General features: G+C 46.5%; 1 protein-coding gene across 1 annotated transcript in view; it reads left to right on the top strand.

The window, feature by feature from the left end:
• Positions 1-22,036, top strand: part of LOC126517999 (apolipophorins-like) — a 76,627-nt gene that overhangs the window by 29,786 nt on the left and 24,805 nt on the right. The window contains exons 11-22 of the mRNA XM_050167839.3: positions 458-605; positions 1,142-1,425; positions 2,154-2,330; positions 3,363-3,506; positions 4,201-4,397; positions 5,013-5,195; positions 5,978-6,230; positions 10,482-10,635; positions 14,353-14,607; positions 15,609-15,874; positions 16,880-17,116; positions 19,904-21,246. Of these exons, the coding sequence (XP_050023796.1) occupies positions 458-605; positions 1,142-1,425; positions 2,154-2,330; positions 3,363-3,506; positions 4,201-4,397; positions 5,013-5,195; positions 5,978-6,230; positions 10,482-10,635; positions 14,353-14,607; positions 15,609-15,874; positions 16,880-17,116; positions 19,904-21,246 (3,641 nt within the window). The remainder of the gene's footprint in view (positions 1-457; positions 606-1,141; positions 1,426-2,153; positions 2,331-3,362; positions 3,507-4,200; positions 4,398-5,012; positions 5,196-5,977; positions 6,231-10,481; positions 10,636-14,352; positions 14,608-15,608; positions 15,875-16,879; positions 17,117-19,903; positions 21,247-22,036) is intronic.

The following is a 22,036-nucleotide window of genomic DNA, read 5'->3' as shown; positions in this document are numbered from 1 at the left end:
ACTTAATCCCTTATCTTGCTCTGATACATTTTGTGTCGTGATGCAGTGCAAAGAAAAATAGTGAGGGTAACATTGAAAGACACAATTAGAGCAGCATATATTAGAGGGAAGATATGAGTAATTGATATTATTCAGCTTGAATTAGTAAAATAAATGTACTAGAACAGATTGTCGGTTGCCCACAAAGGTAATAAAATTGTCGACAAAAGAAAAAGATGTCGTATTCCGAGGTGCAACGTAGTTAAACGGAGCGGTGAGGTTAGATATTTTCGCACAATAAGTCAGGCCAGATTTCCCCTGGAGAGAGGTAACTGAACAACAGTGAAAAATAAAAACACTTACGTGTGGTTGTGCTAAATAGATTGCTTCTGCTGATAAAGGTTAATTTGTTAGGTTATATTTACATTTCATTTGTGCATTTCCTTGGATCTGTGTTCTTATTGTTGCTTGATTTCAGATGCATCCCAAGCTCTTGGAGCTGATGAAGACCCCTAGTGAGGACGTCGAAATCAGGATTGCTGCTTACCTCGGTATCATGAGCTGCCCCACGATGAAAGATGTGATTGACATCAAGAAAATGCTTGAGAAGGAGGAGATCAATCAGGGTACGTTGCGAACCGTCTTTTTCACGTGGGACTCGTTACCATCTTGTCATCATCTAATGTCTACATTTATTTTTAAATCGACGCTATTAGAGCTTGCATTGGCTAACAAGTGGTTTCAGAACACACAAGGACACTCAAGTTAATTAGAAGCCTCCCACTGCAATGTACTGATAACTCATCGCCTTAAGATCAATCAAACAAAGCTTAATCGACCGGTTCCCCGAGCACATGTCCCGTCGCAGAGTTTAAATGGACCCTGTAACGTTTTTATTATTATTGGTAGTCCTTTTTTTTTTCCAGTCCACTGTCATATATTACGCTTAACCCCGCTCAGACGTTGAGAAAACCTGGTAGCGCCTTACTCATTCCTTGTGTCAAAAGTGACGGACTACGACACCCTCACAATACGGGCCCACCCTAACCACCAATAATATTAACAGAACAACAATGCATGCTCATGTTTTCACCTCTCGAATTATTTTTTCATCGGCATTACCCCTGACGCCATGTTGCTTCCTCTTTTCTTGCTCTCCCAGTGGGCTCGTTCATCTGGTCACACTTGAAGAATCTCCAGAGCACAGAGTCGCCAACCAAGATGGCGCTGCGATCCTTGGTCTCCGGCATCTACGTGCCCGGCAAGTTCGACAGCGATGCGCGCAAGTCCTCGCAGAACATTGAGTGGTCTGAGCTGTCCGAGAAGTACAATGTCGGTGGCACCGCCGAGGCCAACATCGTTTACAGCCCCAAGTCTTTCATTCCACGATCAATCGACCTCAACCTGACCGTGGACCTTTTCTCACATTCCATCAACATCTTTGAGGTATGCTTATTAAATTTGTCAGTGGAAAAAAAACATTTTCTTCGCTTTTTGCTGCTAGCTAGGTCTACTTCTTTCTATGTTCAAGTTGAATGATTACTCATTAGTAGATGTCACCCAAACTGAGTGTAGATTAAATGGGCTGTAGAATGTATCAAGATTAAACACCAAAAGTGGCTGGCACTGTGGCTATTAACTGCTAAAGATAGTGTACAATATGCGTCGAACATAAGAAAGAATGGTCTACTGCTAGAGACTATATAAAGACTAAGTAAACGAATTTATAAGAGGTGCGTACCTTAATTTAGCATAGGTCATAAACGGATTCGACAAGGTAGTAGGATTTAACTTCGGTATTGGTAAAGGGTTTCATGAACGCGGGGTTATGACATTCATTTGATGTTTTACTCACGTATTTTTCGACTCAGATACGAAGAAGTGTCGATGGCTAATTTGGTTTCGTACAACGTGAAATTTTATTGAATATTGCAGTGAACTGCCCATTGAAGGTATTGCCCAGGTGATTCCTTAGAGTAGACACATAAGCGAAGAAATGTGGAAAGATAATTTATTTTCGTAAACAGCGGTATTTCAATGTGGCATATCGGTGAATACGACATTGCATTTGTCCGTGGTTGGGCCTTTCTTCACTGTTACGTATGGTGTGCACTTATTTCTTTCCATCATATGTTGAGCGTGTTGATGTGGTCGTCCACGCCAATGTCTTTCAGGTTGGTGGTCGCGCAGAGGGATACGACCACATGCTGGAAAGCCTCCTTGCTCCCAAATCGCAACTGAGAAGGACCAACGAAGTCGATTCCTTCTGGAACCGCCTTGGAGACAAGCTGAGCCGATCTCGCCGCGCTGCCTCGGCTAAGAATACCAGGGTCGACATCTTCGACGACAAGGTGGGCCTCTTTCAAACAGCTCCAAACATCAATGTTGAAAAATAAATTACTTCTGTTTACGTTACGGTTTGATATCACTTGGTTTTGGGTTTAAGTTTGCGAGTGAATTGTGTAAAATATGTCAATTTGGCATCAGCGACCAGTTATGAGAACTTGTATGATTACAGACTGGCTTTGCCCGCAAAAAGAAATATTATCCTTCTATGCGCATTTTCTTGCCCTTCTTGCTGTAATTGTAAATATGCACATGCCCCTGACTTGTTTATATTATGCATAAAGAAACGCCCTCAGTTAGATCAGACTGATAATTCCAAGTTATGTTAATCAGCAGCAAACCAAACGTTGTGCCTAAATACAAAAGCTAGAATGCGTCGAAATATACATAGAACACTCTAATACTGGTGTCACATGGTCACTTTTGATTGCATTTGTGCCCGATCCGTATCGAATTTCTTGATCGCAATCAACAGTGCTCGCTTCTACGCGGTCTAACTACAATGTAAGTATAGTATGGGTGAGCTCTAGCGCAATAATGTGGATCTAAAGCACTTGTCAAATATGCTGTAAAAATTGTGATCTCTCTTCTTTTTTTTAATGAATTATTATTTCATTTGTCATTGTGGGTAAGGCTATCATCTGCTGATTGTCTGCTGCTCTCAGCACTAAATGGTCGTCAGCCTACGATAGCGATCTAGAGCCTCGATCGTGATGCATGGATGGCGATTATCTAGATTCGGATCAAGCAAGATCACGATTAAAAGTTACCATGCAGCAGTACTTGATCCAGCTCGCGCTCAAGCCAGATTGGGTCTGATTGCAATCTAAAGTGACTGGGCGACACTGGTATAATACAATACGCTGCATCACTCTATCGTTTGATCCTACAATGTACAAACAAAGCCGTCCGAGTCTATTATTCACGCGGGAAGAACACTGAACACCATGAAAACACCTACTGAATGGGACAAAATATCACTAAGGCGCATTATTGTATGATCCTTTCTTGTTTTGACTTCTACTGAATTGTTGCAGGTGAACATCGTGAAGGCAAACCAACCGAGCGGTTCCCTCTACTTCCGCATGTTTGGCAACGAGCTCTCCTGGCTCGAACTTCCCACCATGGACGACATTGCAAACTTTGCCAATGGTGTACAAACGAACAGCTGGCTTGACCAGGTTGGTTTCACTTAGTTTATCAGATTTTGCCATCGATACGTTACATCTTTCCTGGTATCTTAAAAATGCAATGATTTTCCTGACTTACAACCGTCCCCATCTCGCCATATGAAAAATGGAACCAATCTTTGGCTTGGTGTTCTTCGAGTTGCAGAATATAATTTCTTTCATGGCATCACATTGCATTCTATGTTGAAACTGTCTTTGTTGAATGTGATTTATTGAAGCTCAGTGATGTTCAACAGCGGATTGCATCATATACCCTACTTGTTTGCATTTTCTTCTTTTACATAGTAAACATTTAAAGAGGATTGTACCACGGGCGCTTAGATAAGGTAATGTTCTGTATTGGCTGACCGGGGAAAGTTAGTTGCGCCTTTGATCATTGAAATTTAGCATGCTGAAGCTTCACATTGAAACCCAGCATGACACTTGCAAAATGGCTGTACCTTGAGCTATTCAGGTAATTTTTCACCCTCGAACATTAAGACTTCGAAAGTTGATTCATCCTCTCAATGTACATGCAGTATAAGCTAAGTGCATGTGTTTTTAAATGCAACCTGCGGTAAAACGCCAGTGGTTCTATGTCCCCACTTATTGGGAAGCAATCTTCAAGATGTGTATGATGTGTGGCTCCAGTGCCAATGAGATTATGTGTGGCGCTCGCGGTTTTATTTATTTGCTCTTTGCACAGATCATGAGCAAGAAACAGAACGACATCGCCCGCAGCGCCATGCTCGTCGACACCACAGTGACTGTGCCCACGGTCACTGGCTTCCCCTTCAGAATTGACCTGAAGGCAACCGTCACAGGTGGTCTCAAGACCGATGGCCAGATAAACCTTGCCAACGCTCCTGGAGATATGCTGATCGAGGGTTTCATCAAGCCAAGGTGAAGAACCTCTAATGGTGTAATGCATGCCCGCCTTTCCTTTTAGAATCTATTCGGCATCCGTTTTACTTCAGCCGAGCCTCTGGTATCGCGACATCACCGGAATGAACACGAATGAGCTTTGTAGGCCTTTTTTTTTTTTTTTTGTCTCCCTTCGCAAGTATAGCACTGACAGTAAGGTCATTGCTGGGCCGACGTTCAATGTAGCACCTTGGGCACTTCAGAGGGGATTCAAGTGCTGGGCTCCAGGACCACAGGAGCAGGCTACGGGTTTGGACTGGGGTTAAGAACCGGGTTGCGGTGGCCTTTGCACCAGCCAGAACTTTGGACACTTACACAAGGTCTTCAAGTTCTGGGTCACAGGCCAAGGTTACGGGTTGGGTCTGGGGATTACACGTCGGGCAGGGGCGGCCCTTGAACCGTCTGGACGTTACAATTCTTCATTTTTATCAGAACAACCCAGTCGAATGTTGTGTTTCCAAACGTGGTCATTGCATTCAACTCCTCACATCAATCTCAGCGTCTTTCAGACGGCTGAATGCTTTCAACATTTCCATATACTTATGCGAATCGGCAGGATTGTGAAATATGCACATTAATGTTCGCCTCTTGCAGTGCTTCAATCGACATGAGCGGCCTGATGTCAATTGACGCCGGCGTCGCCAAGCGCGGCATTCGAGTCTCGTCTACCATGCACACTTCCACCGCGCTTGACGGCAAGATCGAGATCAAGCCTACCGGAGAAATGAACTTCAAGTACAACATTCGCAACGACAAGCAGGAGATTCTTAACATGAAGTGAGTGAAGCACCTTCGCATGTCATGTCCGATGATTGTGTTAAAATAGTGGCCTGCTGGGCACGTGCAACTGATCGTAACCTTCGCTGCTCTTGAATGAGATTATATCTACGAAGATATTGACACAAGTGTGGGTGCAGTGTTAGTCGTAAGCATGTTAATTAATCCTTTTCGCTCGCTACTGCATCGAATTTGCACGGTTTTCAGCTGAGTAGGTTTAGCTTAACTTAAACATGAACGGAGAGCTACTATGCGAATACACTGCAGGCGGACAGATGAAATTTACTGCAATCGTGACTGAACTTATCTACCTGCCCTAGTGAGCGGAAGAAGAACGTAACTCTCTGCGAACAGTCAGAGTTTTGTTATTCAATGCTTGCACATACAGCGCAAGGTAATCAACCTCTTTTCCAATTAAGTAAGGTAACTGAGGGTGCCCTGACGCATGCGCCACCCCTTCTTGCACGTGGCTAGAACATCAAGCATCCCATGCCGGCATGTGTCTTATGTTCAGTGACTAGTCTGCTCAAAATGTGTGGTGCAGCCACAGCTAAGATGATGGCCCGAAACGTTTGGCCCACAGTGCTCAGGGCATTCGTATTGTTGGCGCGGTTCATTGACCTCTCATTAATATGTGGGACAGCATACTCAACGCTGTGAAACAGACGCGGTAAATATTGGGGTAGGGAATAGCACGCAGTGATGTTTGATTTATGGAAGGAAGTGTTGGGGGGCATCAAACCCATCGTCATGAAGAGGTGCATCAAACCCATTCTTTCCAGGACCGAGATCTACTCCGTGGAGGCCGAGACGGAAACGCCCCTGATGGCTCCGTCTGTCAAGGAGTTCAACGGCTGCACCCAGACTCTGTCCAAGGCTCTGGGCTTGAGCATCTGCACAAAGGGCAAGGTGCCAAAGCCATTCATCAATTACCGCGGACTCAACCTCCCCTTCGACTTCAGCATCATCCTGCAGAAGAACGACCTCGCCATGGAAGGATACGAGATCAAGATGAAGTACCCCATGGACACTTCGGTGAGGTTCTTGAGCTCATCAGTCGTGCACTCTTATTCTCTGAACTCATTCGTGCTAAACGGTTCGAATACCGAGGAGACTTCATGTGACTGGGGCAAAGTGCCGCTTTCTTTCTTAAGCAATGTAATAGAATCAGAAAGAGTGAAGAACAAAGATTACAAAAAGTCGAGGCGAACTGCTTTCACACGTTTTGCATTTCCGCGCTACCAGCTCTCTGCTCGCACTGTGACAATAATAAAAAGAGAGATATTTTATATGGAGTTATCCCGAAGTCAGTTAACAGTCAGTGAAACACTTACTTTTTTTTTGTTAGTTAGGAAGCGTATCTTCAACTCTGCTAACAAAGGCGAGCAGTGAGTAGTGCCCAGAACACACATTTCCGTGTTGCCGTTTAGCTTTAACAAATCGATTACTTTACACAGTTTAGGACAGCAAACCTATGACCTTTTCCTTCTCTCTCTCTGGTCATTGTCTTATCCATTCACGTTTATCAAGCTACTCGATGGGTCCCATATTCGAGAAGTCAGTGGGTTTTGAGCACCGAGAAAGAAAGTAGGCAGGGGTATCCTGGACAGGTAGAAGGAGCGCAGTGACGTCAGGTGTAACGTGAAGGCGGCAGTCAGAGAGGGTGGAGCGAATTGGTGGGAGAGGAGAGATCGCCGTGGTGGTTGTGGCAAGTGGTTAAAAGAAAGGGAAGTGGGGAGAAAGCTCTGAATAAGTCGTATATTGGAAGAGGAGTTTTATGCAGAGTTCAGCGGTTTAATATTGAATGATAAGGCAGTGAGAAAGCTGATGCGTTATGCTGCACGAGAGTTGCACAAGGATCGATGAGCTTTCGTGCTTTGTGAATGCATGTTACAGAACGCGTTTGATCTCATTTCAAGGCGTATTTCTCATCTGTTGCGGCAGCAAAAGAAAGCTATCGTATGCCATTTATGCATTTCTCCTCGGTTAAGGGGGGAGGTGGGTCCTAAAAGTTTTTTTCTTATTTTTGGGTGAATCTTTAATAAACTCCACTGTATGGGGTAATTTTTCGTGCTGATTTCAGATCTGTAATTAGATTTCTGATAGCTGTAGCAGTTAAAAAAATATTGAGGTCTGAAGTCAAATTAATTTCAAACTCGCTACGGGGCTTTTTGATGATTCCGTCTTGCTAAACGAAAAACTAAATGCATGACACCATTGCTAAAGACCTACTGTAGGGGGTGATGCTATTTTTATTCATTTGGAAGCATTTTGCGGACAAGAAAACAATCTTGCATTTATTATGAAATTTTTTTTCTAATTAGCAGTGATTACTATACCTGAATGTAATTTTCATGACGGCGCAAGAGTAATAAAAATAGCATCACCCCCCAGATCATTTCAATACGAATAAAATGATACCACCCTTGTCATTTTTGGCCAAAAACAACCCAGAAAAAACACCCGTAAGGCGGAGTACAGTGTGCAAAAACATCGAACTGAAATAAACGCATTTGAAGTTTCAAACAAATGTAGCTTTTGCTGAAGTGAATCTACAGCAATACAAATGGCACCATTTTGAAGCTGTGTTTTGTAAGAATGGCCATACTAAATGTGTGACTGCACACTCTCACAATAATAGCACACTGGCCACTGAACTAGCACAAGAAACTTTATTAGGCACCACGCTCTACAAAGAGCATGGTGCCTGGGTTTCAAACCGAAGTGTAGAACTCTGTATGGGCATGAATATAGTTCCAGTGTTGTACATGCAGGCTGCCTGATTGATAGCAGTCTCCATTACAATCAGTGAGGCACTTTTTTTTTTTCATTTGGTAGAATTGACCATGTTACTGAATGAAGGCTCCGAGTGTAAGTAGCCTTCCAAGTCATCTTCACCTGACAGTGGATGTGGAACTTAGGATCAGAGAGTCAGTGATAGATATGCAGCTGCTAGGTGCTTTCCAGAATTTTACTTTTGTATGATGCCTCGATCACTTCTGCAGCCAGGTGTGTACCAGCCCAAGGGGCCTAGTGAACAGAGCTCATGATGAGGTTCTCTTTATGAAGGGGTGGTATGATAGATATTGTTACGAGCTATCGTGACAATATGATAATAGAGTGAATGCGCAATGTGCTTGGTTGCGAGTCCGAAGTGCCGATGTGCGAAATGCATAGCTGCAGATACAAGGAGCCGACGCGCGATGTGCTTAGTTGCGCAGTTCAAGGTGCCGACGCGCGAAATGCCTAGTCGCGGGCTCGAGGACTCGACCCTCGATGCGCTTATTCGTGCAGTCCGAATTGCCGACGCGCGAAATGCCTAGTCGCGGGCTCGAGGAGTCGACACTCGACGCGCTCATTCGCGCAGTCCTACGTGCCGACGCGCGAAATTCCTAGCCGCGGGCTCGAGGAGTCGACACTCGATGCGCTGGTTCGCACAGTCGGAGGCGCCGATGCACGAAATGATTAGGTGACGGTCCGAGAAGTCCGCGCGCGATGTGCATGATCGCCGAGTCGGAGGCTCCCTATGCGCGAAATGTTTAGCCGCGTTTCCGAGGATTGCGTGCGCGATACGAATTTGTCACGAATTCGAAACACCGAGTGCTGAAAGGCTTAGCCGCATGTCCGAGGATTCCGCGCGTGAATCTTGGTCGCGAAGTCCGCGTTGCCGACGCTCGAAATGCTTAGCCGCGAGTCTGAAACGTCCACAAGCGTAGGGATAGGCCACGCTACTGCGATGTCCGCGTAGCGCCCGTTTTGACACGTCGAGATTACGGCGAGTGGAGACTCCAAACTCGCGAGGTACAAAGAGCCGAGCAGACGACGCGAGCGCCGGACCAATGGCGAACCGCGCTGGAGTTACGTGGCGGGCGCGGCCAATCGCAGACTCCGGCACGACCTTCAATCATTTGCTTTTTGTGCGCTTGTTTCTGTATGGAGGAGATCGCTGAAGCGGCAAATTTGAAGACGGAGAAATGCGCTTTCCAACGAGACAAAGATGGCGGCGCTCGGTCGCGCCGTTCCGGAGATATTGTGGCGTGAAAAACGCTGTTATTTCTTGATTTCCGCGAGATTTTTCGCCATCTTGGCTAATGAAACGAATTTTTTAGAGCACTTCTAGGTGGTTTACAGGGATGATATTTGGGTATCACACAGAAAAAGGGTTATAGAAACTGAAAATGTGATTTTCAAAAAATCGGTTTTCTGGCCATTTTTCGCGATCTAAAACCCGCGTCCCCCCTTAAGACGTCTAGCGTGAACCTATCCGTACAGCATTAAACTGGCTCGACTCAAGATCGTTTTCGGAAACAAAAGTCCTTGTACCACAGCTGTGTGCGTCGCTGGCACAGAAAGCAATGTGAGCGTTACTTCAGTACCTCAAGTCATTATGTCTCTGCGACAGACTTGGTGGGCATCATCACGTGCTGGCCCAACTATAGTGCTTTGTGAATTTTTTTATTTAGTTTTTTTTATTGTGATAGCTATTACATGGACACCCCAGTTGCATTTCTGCTGTCGCCGCCGATGCCAGGTTCCGTATAAAGTCCAAGGGTGATAAAATTGTCGCCGCGCGTCGTGTCCTGTATGTGCAAGTGGAACCGTGCGAGGGTGAGCCGGCGATCGCGGCTCAGTCTTGCGCACGCAAGCGAGGGAAGCAGGGAGGAAGCACGCTGTCTACTGTCATGCACAAGGATCTGTGGCGAGGGTTGCGAGGGGGGGACACGTTCTAATCCGGATGGCCCAGGCGGCCCTCCCAGGCCGCTGCAACTTTTTTAAAGTCATCCGCGACGGGGACAGAGTCTGCTGCGCACTGTGTTTTCGCGGCTTAGTTCGCGTTGATGCGAGACGCAGCACGAAGGTAAATTCGCTCGCTGCTGCTGCCGCACTTCCTCACTCCAGCGTTTTGACAGCGAGTTTCCGCAGTCATCGAGTGAGATGTGTTCATATTTGCAAATGCGCGCGGGACACCATGCTTGTTAATTTAGTTAGTGTGCCTATATTTAGAAGTTGATATGACCAATAAAAGTATTATCCTTACTTCGTATAGCTAGCTGTCCACTAATTTGCTATCGCAATCGATGCTTCACTTTTCGGGCGAAACTGTGACTTTTTCCTCCATATGTATCCCTTTCCCACAGTGTGGGGAGCAAACCCTACATGCATCTAGTTAACTCACCTGCTATTATTCCTTCACATTCCCTCATTCATGTGCGAAGCCTATTTCTCAACATTTTAGAGAATCTACCCTGATGCATCTTTTTTTATTGTCCTCATTGTGTTCCGCAGAGCCCTAACCTATTCTACCAGTTCATCTTCGACACCCCCGGCTCCGCAATCCAGCGCAAGCACCTCATCGAGCTCGCCATCAACAAACCATTCAATGGCGAGAACACCATGCATTTCCTGTACCACTGCCCGATGAAGAAGATTGAAGTGTCGAGTAAGTACGACAACCTTCCTGCCGGTTCCACGATTCCGACGATAGCCGAGATCACATATTCAATATCGCCATCTCCGTGCGCTGTAGTGAAAACTGCAGTTCGCGTTCAGCCAGTCAGAACAAGGCCTCCTCCCATTGTCTGCCTTTGATCGCTCTATACACGACTCCGATTGAATGGGAGCCTTACGGAAGGATTAGTGGAGCACTTTGGGTGAGCACTTCTCTCTGGAATACGTAGCAGGCTGTTTGGGTGACACGAACCTTCACTGACGTGTACACTCCGTCTCAACGACTGCCTACAGTATAAAGCGAAGGATTGGGCTTGTCTCAGCCAATCGTTAAGAAGAGCCGATTGTGCATTCAAACAAAGCCTCTCGTGTTTTTAAATTCCTGCCCACGGTCGTTCTGCAATGCATGGGGGCCAGTGCTCCAGTGCTGCGCCGCAACATTGCCAGTCATATTATACCTATTGTTGCTATAGCATGGACAACCTAAGCTGAGCGCTGCTGCTGTTCTGTGCCCGCTCATCCGCTTCTGCGTGACGCGTGATGAAAGATAGTTGACGCGACACCATAAACTGGCATTCCCTTTGAAACTGCGCAGTGAAAAATAGTCACTTAGCCTGCTTGATTCAGTCAGGTTAAACTGCATATACCGCAGTCCAGCATCTTTTGATCTTTTCTGCCTTCATTCAAACCACTATCTCTATATTGTATGCAGTTACCTATGCCTGTAGCTACGCCAGCTCCGGCAATCACTTTCCTGCCACCCCCCCCCCCCCATCCTGCCTGCCAATACTCTACAGGTCTCTTGCTGATCTCGACTGGCTGACCAGTTAATGCTTCCATCCGCTTTGAATCCCGCACATTTAAGGGCGGTGGTTGTCTCCTGTACTGGTCTTGCCGGGATGTGCATCTTGCCATTCCATTACGATGTGCTGAGTTGTTCCTCGACTTCTGCTTCATCAACCACTGGCAAAGTGGTGCCCTCTCGGTGACTACTGGTTCTTAGGTCATTGGGCTGGCATTGAAAGAATACCGGGGGCTATGGTAAGGGAGCTCACCCAATGTGCGCCGATAACTCCTTCGACAGGCTTCCATTCGGTCAGCATCGCACGGAGGGTGATTACAGGATGACAGTGGAGGAGGAGCATTTCTTCTTGTTTTTATTTCTCGCCTGCTGACGAGGCCCATAGCTATATCGCTGTAGTGCGCGGAGTCGGTGAGACGGATTATAGCTTCACTTCAGGGTCACAAGATGTGGTTTATTGTATGTATTTATTATCGCCTCGTATTGGCGTTTTTCAAGGACGGAACAACTTATTCTTGTGGAGAAGTCGGCCACACAATAGTTGCCAGCATTTTCGATCTCATTAAAATAGGTTACCCCAAACTCACCCTTGCCTTCGATGAACCGCACGGAGTTAGTTAAGCAGAGTATAGTTGCCTGACAAAGAAACATTGGGCATTTTTGATATTACGATGCTCTCGCAGCCCTCAGTGCACTTTTCATGGGACCAATGCTAAATTTTAGTGCGAAGGTTTCTTAAGGAATAGGTCTCCGGGAGTTGTACATGAAGTTAATTATTTATTATTTGTATTTATTTGTTTATTTACATGTACTGTAGGCCTCTTGAGGCCTGTGCAAGTAAAGGGCGCACGACATACAAGCGTAATTATTGCACCGTTTGACGGAATTCTCAAAGTAAGATGTTAAAGCCTCACTTGGTCTTCCGCTTTACTAACCGTGCCCCTGCGGAACGCCAGGGAACACTTTGACGCAGTCAGATTTGGCATTATTAGCGCTGATGTGTTGCGATGCAATTAGAAAGATAAGCCGCAATCCATGACACATTTTTCGAATTAACACCAAATAATTCAAGTTGTTCTGTGAGTATCGAGTGAAGGACGCCAGTCAAATGCCAGAGAAATATATAAATATTTCATCTGTCTGAAGTCGAGAATTTATAGCTGTTTATAGCAGTCACGAGTAACTTCTAAGAGTTGCGTCGGGCTCGAAAGCCCCTTCAGTAACCGTGTTGGTTAGAGTAAGCAAGTTGTTGTTATCTTCTGATTAACTAACTCATTAGTTGTTTTTCATCCACTTTCATTTCTATTAATTTATCGTTTACTTCATTTATTAAGTGCAAGTAATTTCCCCTATGTTGTCCTCAATTGGTGTCAGTGTTTGTTGCCTTCTTATGATATGACTAAAAACAAAATCTGGCCCCTCGATTAATCCCCTTCCTTCTCATTTATTAAATAACGAGGGTCTCGAATCCGGCAACATTGATGCCTTCAGCTAGCATGTGTGGGTTTATTGACCAGTCGCCCTCACCCAAAAGGTCACGTTCTCGTGATGCCTGCGGCAGAAAGGACGTTCCACGTCTGCCGCCAAGGTCTGTGAGTGGTGGCGCTGGCTAACACTCCCAGGGTTCTACTAGGAAACATAAATACCCAAGAAACTGGATGGGGAAACGGCGCCGCGGTAGCTCAATTGGCAGAGCATCGCACGCGAAATGCGAAGGTTGTAGGATTGGTCCTCACCTGCAGCAAGTTGTTTTTCATCCACTTTCATTTCCATTAATTTATCGTTTCCTTATTTCATTTATTAAGCGCAAGTAATTTCCCCCATGTTGTCCTTGGTGTCAGTGTTTGTTGGCTTCTTTTAATATGACTAATAAAAATATCGGGCCCCTCGGTTAATCCCCTTCCTTCTCGTTTAACTCATGAGGCTATTTTTTGTGATGTGCTCCATTAACTTCCAGTATGTGCTAGTTCGTGATATCGGTCTGTACTAGTTAAATATATAGACCCGCTGTGGTGGTGTAGTGGCTTTGGCATGGCCTTGCTAAGCTCAAGGACGCGGGTTTGAAACCCCGCTGCCACGGCCGCATTTCGACTGAGCCGAAATGCAAAAAACGCTCATGCACCATGCATTGGGGGCGCGACAAAGATCCCCGGGTGGTCAGAATTAATATGGAGCCCCCGAATACGGCGCGCGTCATAATCGTGTCGTTGTTTCGGTACGTAAAATGCCGCACTTTGATTAATTTTTATTATCGGTCTGTATGCCTCAGTCATCATTTGTTCCCTTTTTTATGGACAGGAATAATGTTCGCGCGCAACCAGTCACCAGGAAGCTCGGCTGTTTACAACTATAAGGCGAATACCTTCTTTTGGAGTGCAGGAGAGGAGACAACTGAGCCGCATATCGTTTAAGGAATACATGAGAAATTTTGTCAGGTTCATGCGACTTTTTGACATCACCTTGTAGAAGCAGGTTAAGAGCACCAAATGCTGACATCGTAACCTCTGGCATCTGGGACTCGTTGCCTGTCAGCGGCATGTATCATATATGTTAGCTGTATACGTGTAAAGAACCAACTGGAAATGGGTGATAAAGAAACTTGCGAATTTTGTGGACGCTGGAAGGGATGATCAAAATGAGTGAAGCCAAGTTCAGATGTTCGAACACACGTGCAAATGTCACCTGCCTGTATAGGCTGGCGCATCACAAGAGCAACAGCGCTTTTGTAACTTTGTACATTGCAGACTCGCGAAACAGCATGCGTGTGCATGATTATAGCCGGAGTAGTTGCCGAGCTCGAAGCTTCCTTTTCGGGCTACAACGAATTGCTTTCAAGGAGGCTCGAGTGCATAACCCGTAAGTCTTACATTTGTTATGTTTTTTTCCCCCTTTCTTTCGCTCACATAGCATCGCTGAAGACGCACAGCAGCCCAGCTCACGCGATGCTGGAGGCAAAGGTTGACGACACCCGGCGCTACTTCATCAAATTAGACGTGCCTTACGGGGACAGCCTCGACTCCGTGTACTTCGAGCCAAGGCTTGAGATGAGCTGCCCCGCGACGGCGCCTGTCATAGTGCAGGGCAGGATCGACGGAAGCCCCTCGGGCTTCTCCATAAACCTCCAGTCCAACATGCCAGCCGAGAAGCCCGCCTACTTGAGAGGTAAGTCTCCTTCTGCATCACGCGTACGTACACACACACACACGTACACACACACACACACGTACACACACACACACGTACACACACAAAAACAAAACAAAAAAAACAAGCTTCTTGCCGCAACATACACGGACAGACAGTCGAAAGGATGACACAGATGTCAAAATCATTTTCCGTGCCGATGTAGGCTAAAGCTTTCTACAAGCAGCTTGACGAGGTCAATGAGTCTTACAAAGAACGACAAAAACATTCTGAATAAACTAAAGCAAGTGAAAATTACAGGAGTTTCAACGTCGGTTTTGGTAGTTTAAGAAGAAATATGCAGTGAAATAATCAACTGTTTTCATTTGCCTGTAAAGCAAAAGGGAAAAGGAAGATAACATGCATTCAGATTACGACTGAAAACTTTGTGTGAAAAAAGAAATTAATTAAAGTCAATCAAGGAAGACCTGCGAAGTGTTGCTCAAACGTTATTCAGCGTGCGTTATATATATATATATATATATATATATATATATATATATATATATATATATATATATATTCTTGTTTGACCATGTCTGCTACGCTGGCGAATTTTTGTAATGCAGCACCAATTAACCCTGTGCTCATATTTGGGGAACTCCTTCATACGTTCAGCAAGAATAGAGAGAGAGAGAGAGAATTGAAATGAATAAGTGCAGTGAGGTTAACGCAGAGTGAAACTTCTAGTTTAAACTGCGGATTTCAACGATGTATAGGAACTGCACAGTCAGCATTGAGTGACGCCGCATTGCAGGGCTCGGGATTAGCTCTAACCACTTGGGATTCTTTAACGTGCACCTAAATCTAAGTAACTGAACCTCTGCGCATGAAACATCAATTCAATCGAATTTAATTCAGGTTGTAATGTCCTTTGGGAACCCGCAGGACAAGTTTTTTTTTTTTTCTTTTTGGAACTCATTCTTGGAACTGGTGGGTGCTCCCAATATCACGGCGCTTTTTTTTTTTCTTCCACTCAGCTTCCCTTTCCGTGGACGAAAAGAAGCTGCAAGCGGACCTCTCCACTATTGTGCCGTTGGTAGATATCAACTTCAACTCGCTCACGACCAAGCCCCAGGAGGGCACCGTCGTGACGGCCGCCACGCTGGAGTACCAGCGGCGCGGACAGCGGAAGCAAACCGTGAAGCTGAACGCCAAAACTAAGGACCTGAGCACCGAGCACATCTCCAAGAGCGCGATTAACGCCGAGATGCAGTTCAGCGAGTATCCCGAGTACAACTGGAAGGTATGTTGCGATATGCTCTGATCGAGTGTAGTACTGCAATTGGTTGTTTACTAAAATTAAAAAAAAGAAGTAGATGAAGAGGAAGCTTGGTCAGCAGTTGGAGGGGGGGGGGGTTGTTAGGGGGGTAAGTGAGTAAAATTATCGACGGAGAGGGTAGAGTAAACAAGGGAATTATCCAAGTTTAGTATGTCGTTGTTCGGATAACAGTGACGAGGACGCATGACGTCATGTCTAAGCATGCATAGCGTGTAGAGCATTGTCACACGCGGACGGGAGCCAAGAGAGGATCACCTTTTGAGACGCGGTACAGCCAGGTTAGAGCACGAGTGAAATGCTTTTGTACTGGTGCTTTACTGCTTACAAGCCAGACCTCCCTTATAGAAAGAAACTTGTATTGTGCAAGCTATCTATCTGTGGATGTCTAAAATAGGCGCCTTTGTCTGCCTTTTGACTTTTCCCTTTAGCTTGTGCAGAACCCACACACTAAACACATGGACAGCAGTCGTTAACTATTGGGAGACTATCTACGCAAGATTTTGTGATGGCTGTGCGTGACAGATGTGAAACGGGGAGTCCTGTTTTCGTAGTCATCGATATTTCGGAAATATTTTGCCACATCTAGTGCACGTGATTAATCTGAACCCCCGTAGCAGAACTTGTTGTTAGACGAATAAGTAATGAACAAAAATGGCGACACCAGACGACACGGTTCACTAAGCATGCCCTTTTCTGAACTATACATGGTCTCTCTCTCTTTCACTCCCCCTTCTCCTTCCCTTCGCATCAGATAGGGTAGCCAACTGGACAAAGTCGTGTTAACCTCCCTGCCTTTCCCACCCACTATACTCCAAAGCCAATCCCGATATATATATATATATATCTGTTTTGCGGGCTGTAGCGTGTTGTAAATTTTGTGAAGTATTACCAGCAATCCCAGAAAATCAATCGCTAAACTGTAGGTAGATCACGCCGCGCAAATTTTTACAACTTCTTGTCACCTTCCAGGTGACCACCGACTTCCAGAAGGCTCCTGGAGCCCAGCACAACGAGCACGACATCAAGCTCTGGTGGGGCGAGAACCTCGACGATCAACAGCGACATATCCACGTGTTGACCATCTCCAAGCAGATCGGCGAATACGGACACGGGTACAAGGCAAGCAGCGAGGGCCGACTCGTCGTTTTCGCTCCTGTGTGGGACATTGACTTCAATGGACTCTTCAACGCCATGCTAGACCTACAGGTATGGAAATCTAAAGTCAAGATGGGTAGGGGGGGGGGGGGGGGGGGCGACAGATGGGAACCCACTGTGGGATAAAAGTTGTATAAACAGGGGTAAAGTGTCTCAATTGGTGGACTATTTCCCTGTAGAAGGCGGTCGTGTCATTGTTGTGGTGTTAGTTGTAACGGGTTAGTAGATTAACGTCCCTCTATAACTCGTTATAACTAACACGTCAAGGATAACATCGTAACTCACGTCATGTTGGACCTAACATAGGTAGGTCTGACTATCCAAACGTTGCCCACCCAATCTGATGCACTTTATCACTGTTTATACAACACTTAGCCCATGGATTTACAAGTAGGGACGCTTATAGGCATTTATGGAAGTTAAATCTCTTGCAAAAAGGAATTACGAAAAGAAGATTGAGTGAGTGAAAAGAACATTATTACAAATCAGAATGATTTGCGTCCGGCAGGTCAGTGGGCTGGGGCACCCGCCGCACTTACGGCCAAGAGTTCTTCGCTTCCAGTGGCTTCCTTGGCCTGCTAGATTGCCCAGAGTTGGTCTGCCAGGTTCGAGCTGAGCAGCGAGGCCTGCCATCGCGCGTTGTGGCTGTCGGTGGAGATCTCGCATCCATTATCGTGTATTCGTTCCTGGCATTCCCGTAGCATGTGTTCTAGCGTGGCTGTGGTGGCACACACTTTAAATCGATCTGTTGTGTACATTGCTGGATAAATAGCGTGCATTAGTATCGGATTCTTGTATGATTTGGTTTGTAGTCATCGCCACTGGACAGCTTGTGATCTATTGAGTTGTGGATGGGGTGGTGCATAAGTGCATCGTTGCATCTTGTAATAGTTGTCGATGTTGTTGAGCCTGGTCATTCTGTCTTCCCATTTCCATACCTCGGAGGGCCCTGTTGAGAGGTCTTCATTTGTCGCAGCTCAGGAAGTGAGTCCTCGAGCTACGTTGTGTGCTGCCACGTTAGGGTTGTCCTCTCCTGTTGAGTCGGGGGTGTGGGCTGGCATCCATAGTATTTGGACGTATTTGCCTTCTCTTGCTGTTTTGCCTTTTCTTAGTGTGCTTAGTGCCTCAGCTGAAATCTGGCCATTGACAAAGTTGCGTACTGCCGCTCGTGAGTCGCTGATTATATAGTATGCATTGGTTTGTGCTATGGCTAACGCTATAGCCACTTCCTCCACCGTTTCGATGCGTCTCGTGTTTATAGCCAAGCTTGTGCAGCATCGTCTATTGTGGTTAAGTACTGCTGTGACAAAGCTATGTTTGTGTTTGTAACGTGCAGCTTGTACAAAGACAGCTTCTTTTTCTCTTCCGTAGTTCTTCGCCATGGTCTTTGCTCTGCTTCTTCTCCTGCCCTTGTAGTGTACAAGACGCATATTCTTGGGTAGGGGGGGGTACCGCGACTTTGGCCCTTATTTCCTTAGGTATGCCTCGTTTGGCTCCATGTCATGTGTGGTAGCAGGTGCCTAGTTTATCAAGGATGTGTTTGCTTGCCGTGGTCTTGGAGAGGCGTTCGTATTGTGCTATACGTTGCGCTTCTCTTAGCTCCTCTAGCATATTGAGTGGTCCCAGCTTTGGGAGTTTCTCCATTCTCGTGCTTAGCGGGAGTCCAATCACTTGTTTGTATACGTTCCTAACGAGGCCATCTTGCTTCTTCTTTTCTGCGGCATATTATCTGTGGTTTTCCCTCACATACGTGATCTGGCTTATGACGAACGCCTGTATGATTCTCATGAGGCTTCCTTCTTTCGTGCCCTCGTTGCCTGTTGGTGATTATCTTGATCAATCGCACCATGTGATAAATTTTGGCTTGAAGTTTGTGAATGGTTTCTCCGTTGCTGCCCTTGGCTTCTATGATCATTCTCAACACCCTTAAGAAAGGACGCTTCGATTGGCTCACTGCGGTGTATGAAAATGTATGCGAAAATCCCGATTTTAGGTTTAAAATCGGAACGCTCGCGTCTCCTACTGCAAGCCGGCCTCCGCTACAATGTGACAACCAGCTATGACCGCTGGATACATGACAACAGATTCCACAAAACACTGCTTCAATTCATACACAACACAGGCCTCACAGCACACATATAATACACATATGAGCACCAAGAATTATGCCTTAAGGGCAAGTCTTTATCGCAATAAAAAAAGATCCCGATTTTAATAACTGTACACAGAGAATGATGCAAGGGATGGCGAATGGATCAGATTCAGTCCTCATTGCTTCTATCTGTTCTACGCTCTGTGTTTATGCCGTGTTTTGCGCAATAAATTAATGACGGTAGTCCGAGAGTCTGTGCTTTTAAACTGCAACTAATCTGTTCCGTAGAGGAGGTAAAACTTTGCTAGTAAATGTCTCACACCTTGTCATAACCCATACGGCCTCTTCTTCACAAGTGAGTGCCTTGGCACTGAGCACAGAAACAGGGCATCTTTAAGTACCACGTATGCAATACTGCTTGTTGCGTGACCAGCCGATTGACATGACAGAGGCCAGTATAAGCTCTTTGGTGTTACCCATGTGTATTCTGTCGATATGTACGTGTAGCCCTTTCCTGGATCTGGCAGTAGGAGAGTCGCAAATGTCAGACAAGCTCTATATGGCGCGTGTGTCTTAGACAACTGCGTGTTTAAGAATATCCACAGCACTGCAAGTTGACCAATGACTGGCAGAGGCGGTGATCTTGTGGTAGAATATTAGTATGCTGAAAGAATCCGATTGTCATTACTAGCACTAATTTCTCTTCTTTTTGTTCCGGGATTGGTTCCCGTCAACGGTGCCTGCAGGACGTCTCCAAGGGCACCTTCAACGGTGAGATCCAGAGCCACGGCGAGCGGGTGATGCAGATCGAGATGAACCACAACCTTGAGCGCTCCCCGCCGCGACTTCTCGTGAATGCTCGTGTCGAAACACGTCACTTCCGCTTCCTGTATTCGGACCAGCTGGAAGAGCGAAACCCCAACCAGTATGTCGGTCGTACCAACATTGAGTGGGGACGCGAGGGCAAGAGCATCGCCACCGAGTACGTCATCATAAGCCGCCGGGGAGCCGACAGCAGCCTGCACGACATCGAGTACAAGATCAGCTACCCAGGCATGAGGATGCCGGCCGTGCACAGGACCAAGATCAGGACGGCGCGCGGCACCCTGGACGCCACGTCTTCGACTGAGGTCAACGGCCGGAACATCCTCAGCATCGCCATTCAGAACACGCCCAAGCTCAAGGAGTTCCGTTTTGACAGTAGCGTGCTGGAGGTCAAGCTCTCCAAGGCCACCAAGGCCCACAGCACCATTTACGTCGCCGAGCTGAGACCTCTATTCGCGATGATAAACGCCTTCGTGGCAACGGCGCAGATCAAGGACACTAATGAGAGCACGGAAGTCCAGGCCGAGCTCCTCTGGGACGCGGACAGGTACCCCGACAGGAAGATGCGCTTGAGCGCTAACGGCAATAGGATCGTGATGAACAGGCGTCCTGCATTCCATTACGGCGCCACATTCCAGTACTGCAACGACCTGAGCATCACCGCTAGCGTTAACTACAGTATGGATATTGCTCGGGGTCCTCACTTCGTCGAATTTGGCATCGGGGGCACTGACCTGATCCCGAGAACGGTCTCCCTGTCGTACACCCGTCTCGAGACGTCGGCGAACGTCATGTTCGGCTACACCCTGGGCGGAGCCGATCAGATCAGGATCGAGTACAACCGGAACCAAGACTCCGCCGTTCAGCAGTTCGACCTGAGCGCCACCTCGATCTATCCTGAACTCAACGGGAAGCGCTTGACCGTTACGCGCAGCTTAGAGAGGCCCATTTCTGTCAAGATTCAGTACGAGCACGCGGCGAACGAGATCTACGGCCTGGAGCTCAGAGACTCGTCGGGAGGCAACCGCATCAACACAAACTTGAAGATTCGCACTCCTCTCCCGCACTATGCCTCGGGAGAGTTCAGGATTTCCGGCGATTACTCTACCGCAGTGACCAACATTGTCATCGAGGCCGTCTCGTCTTCGAGTAGTATTTACCGGTTAGTCTTCAACTACGAGCTCACTGGCAACACCGCACTCACAACTACGCTCACTTTGGAGACCCCACACGCGGATGTCCGTAACGCCAAGCTGAGTCTCAGGTATGTTACCTTCTCTTGTAAAAATGAAAGCGATAGTGATGCAATAGTTTAGCAATTGACATTGTCAATCGAGAGTGTAGAGTACAGCTGACGTTTTCGTATGGCTTACAGCACACAACGACAAAAAAAAAACAGCCATGAAGGACACAGCTGATTAATTTGCTACATTCAACATCCCTGCGCTCCGAGTTGTCGATTAATTCAAACCTCGCTTGGCGACCTGCTCTCTTCCTGGTTAGCTCGCATAGAAAGCGAACACTACCAAAACGGTATTGGTCTCAGGTTTGGTTCCTTGATCAGGACGAATTTTTCTTCGACGGGGAAGCATTCTTTTTGAGAGACGCATATGGGTTTCCTTTGTAGCTTCCCGCTGCAGTCAGGTGGATGACGGTTCTGCCCTTTCATGCATCTTCCTCTACCTTGCAGGCATTCACAGAAGTGATTTGCAGTAAATGTGTCTATCCTGTTCGTCTTCGGGGCTTTTTCACTATAAGCTGACCAAAATCTCACACCACCAAGGCCGAACCTTCACCCTTATCAAATGCATTGAAGTGAAATGAAAAACATTCGAAATTCAATGGTATTTCACAGCCTGAAGTGCAAGTTGTGAAGGTAGTTAGTCTTGCATGCCGGTTATACTGTTTATGGAAAGCCACTGGCAGCATCAACGAAACTGGAGAGCGATGATGGCATAATCGGTAGTGGTGTAGGGATGCTATAAGCATGTTTATTGCTCCATAGGGGGTCATGCCATAATGCTGAAATGTACGCGTTACATGTCCAACTTTGC

This window comes from Dermacentor andersoni, chromosome 11, assembly GCF_023375885.2.
Source record: "Dermacentor andersoni chromosome 11, qqDerAnde1_hic_scaffold, whole genome shotgun sequence".
Classification (NCBI taxonomy): domain Eukaryota; kingdom Metazoa; phylum Arthropoda; class Arachnida; order Ixodida; family Ixodidae; genus Dermacentor; species Dermacentor andersoni.
This window is presented reverse-complemented; position numbering and strand designations above follow the sequence as displayed.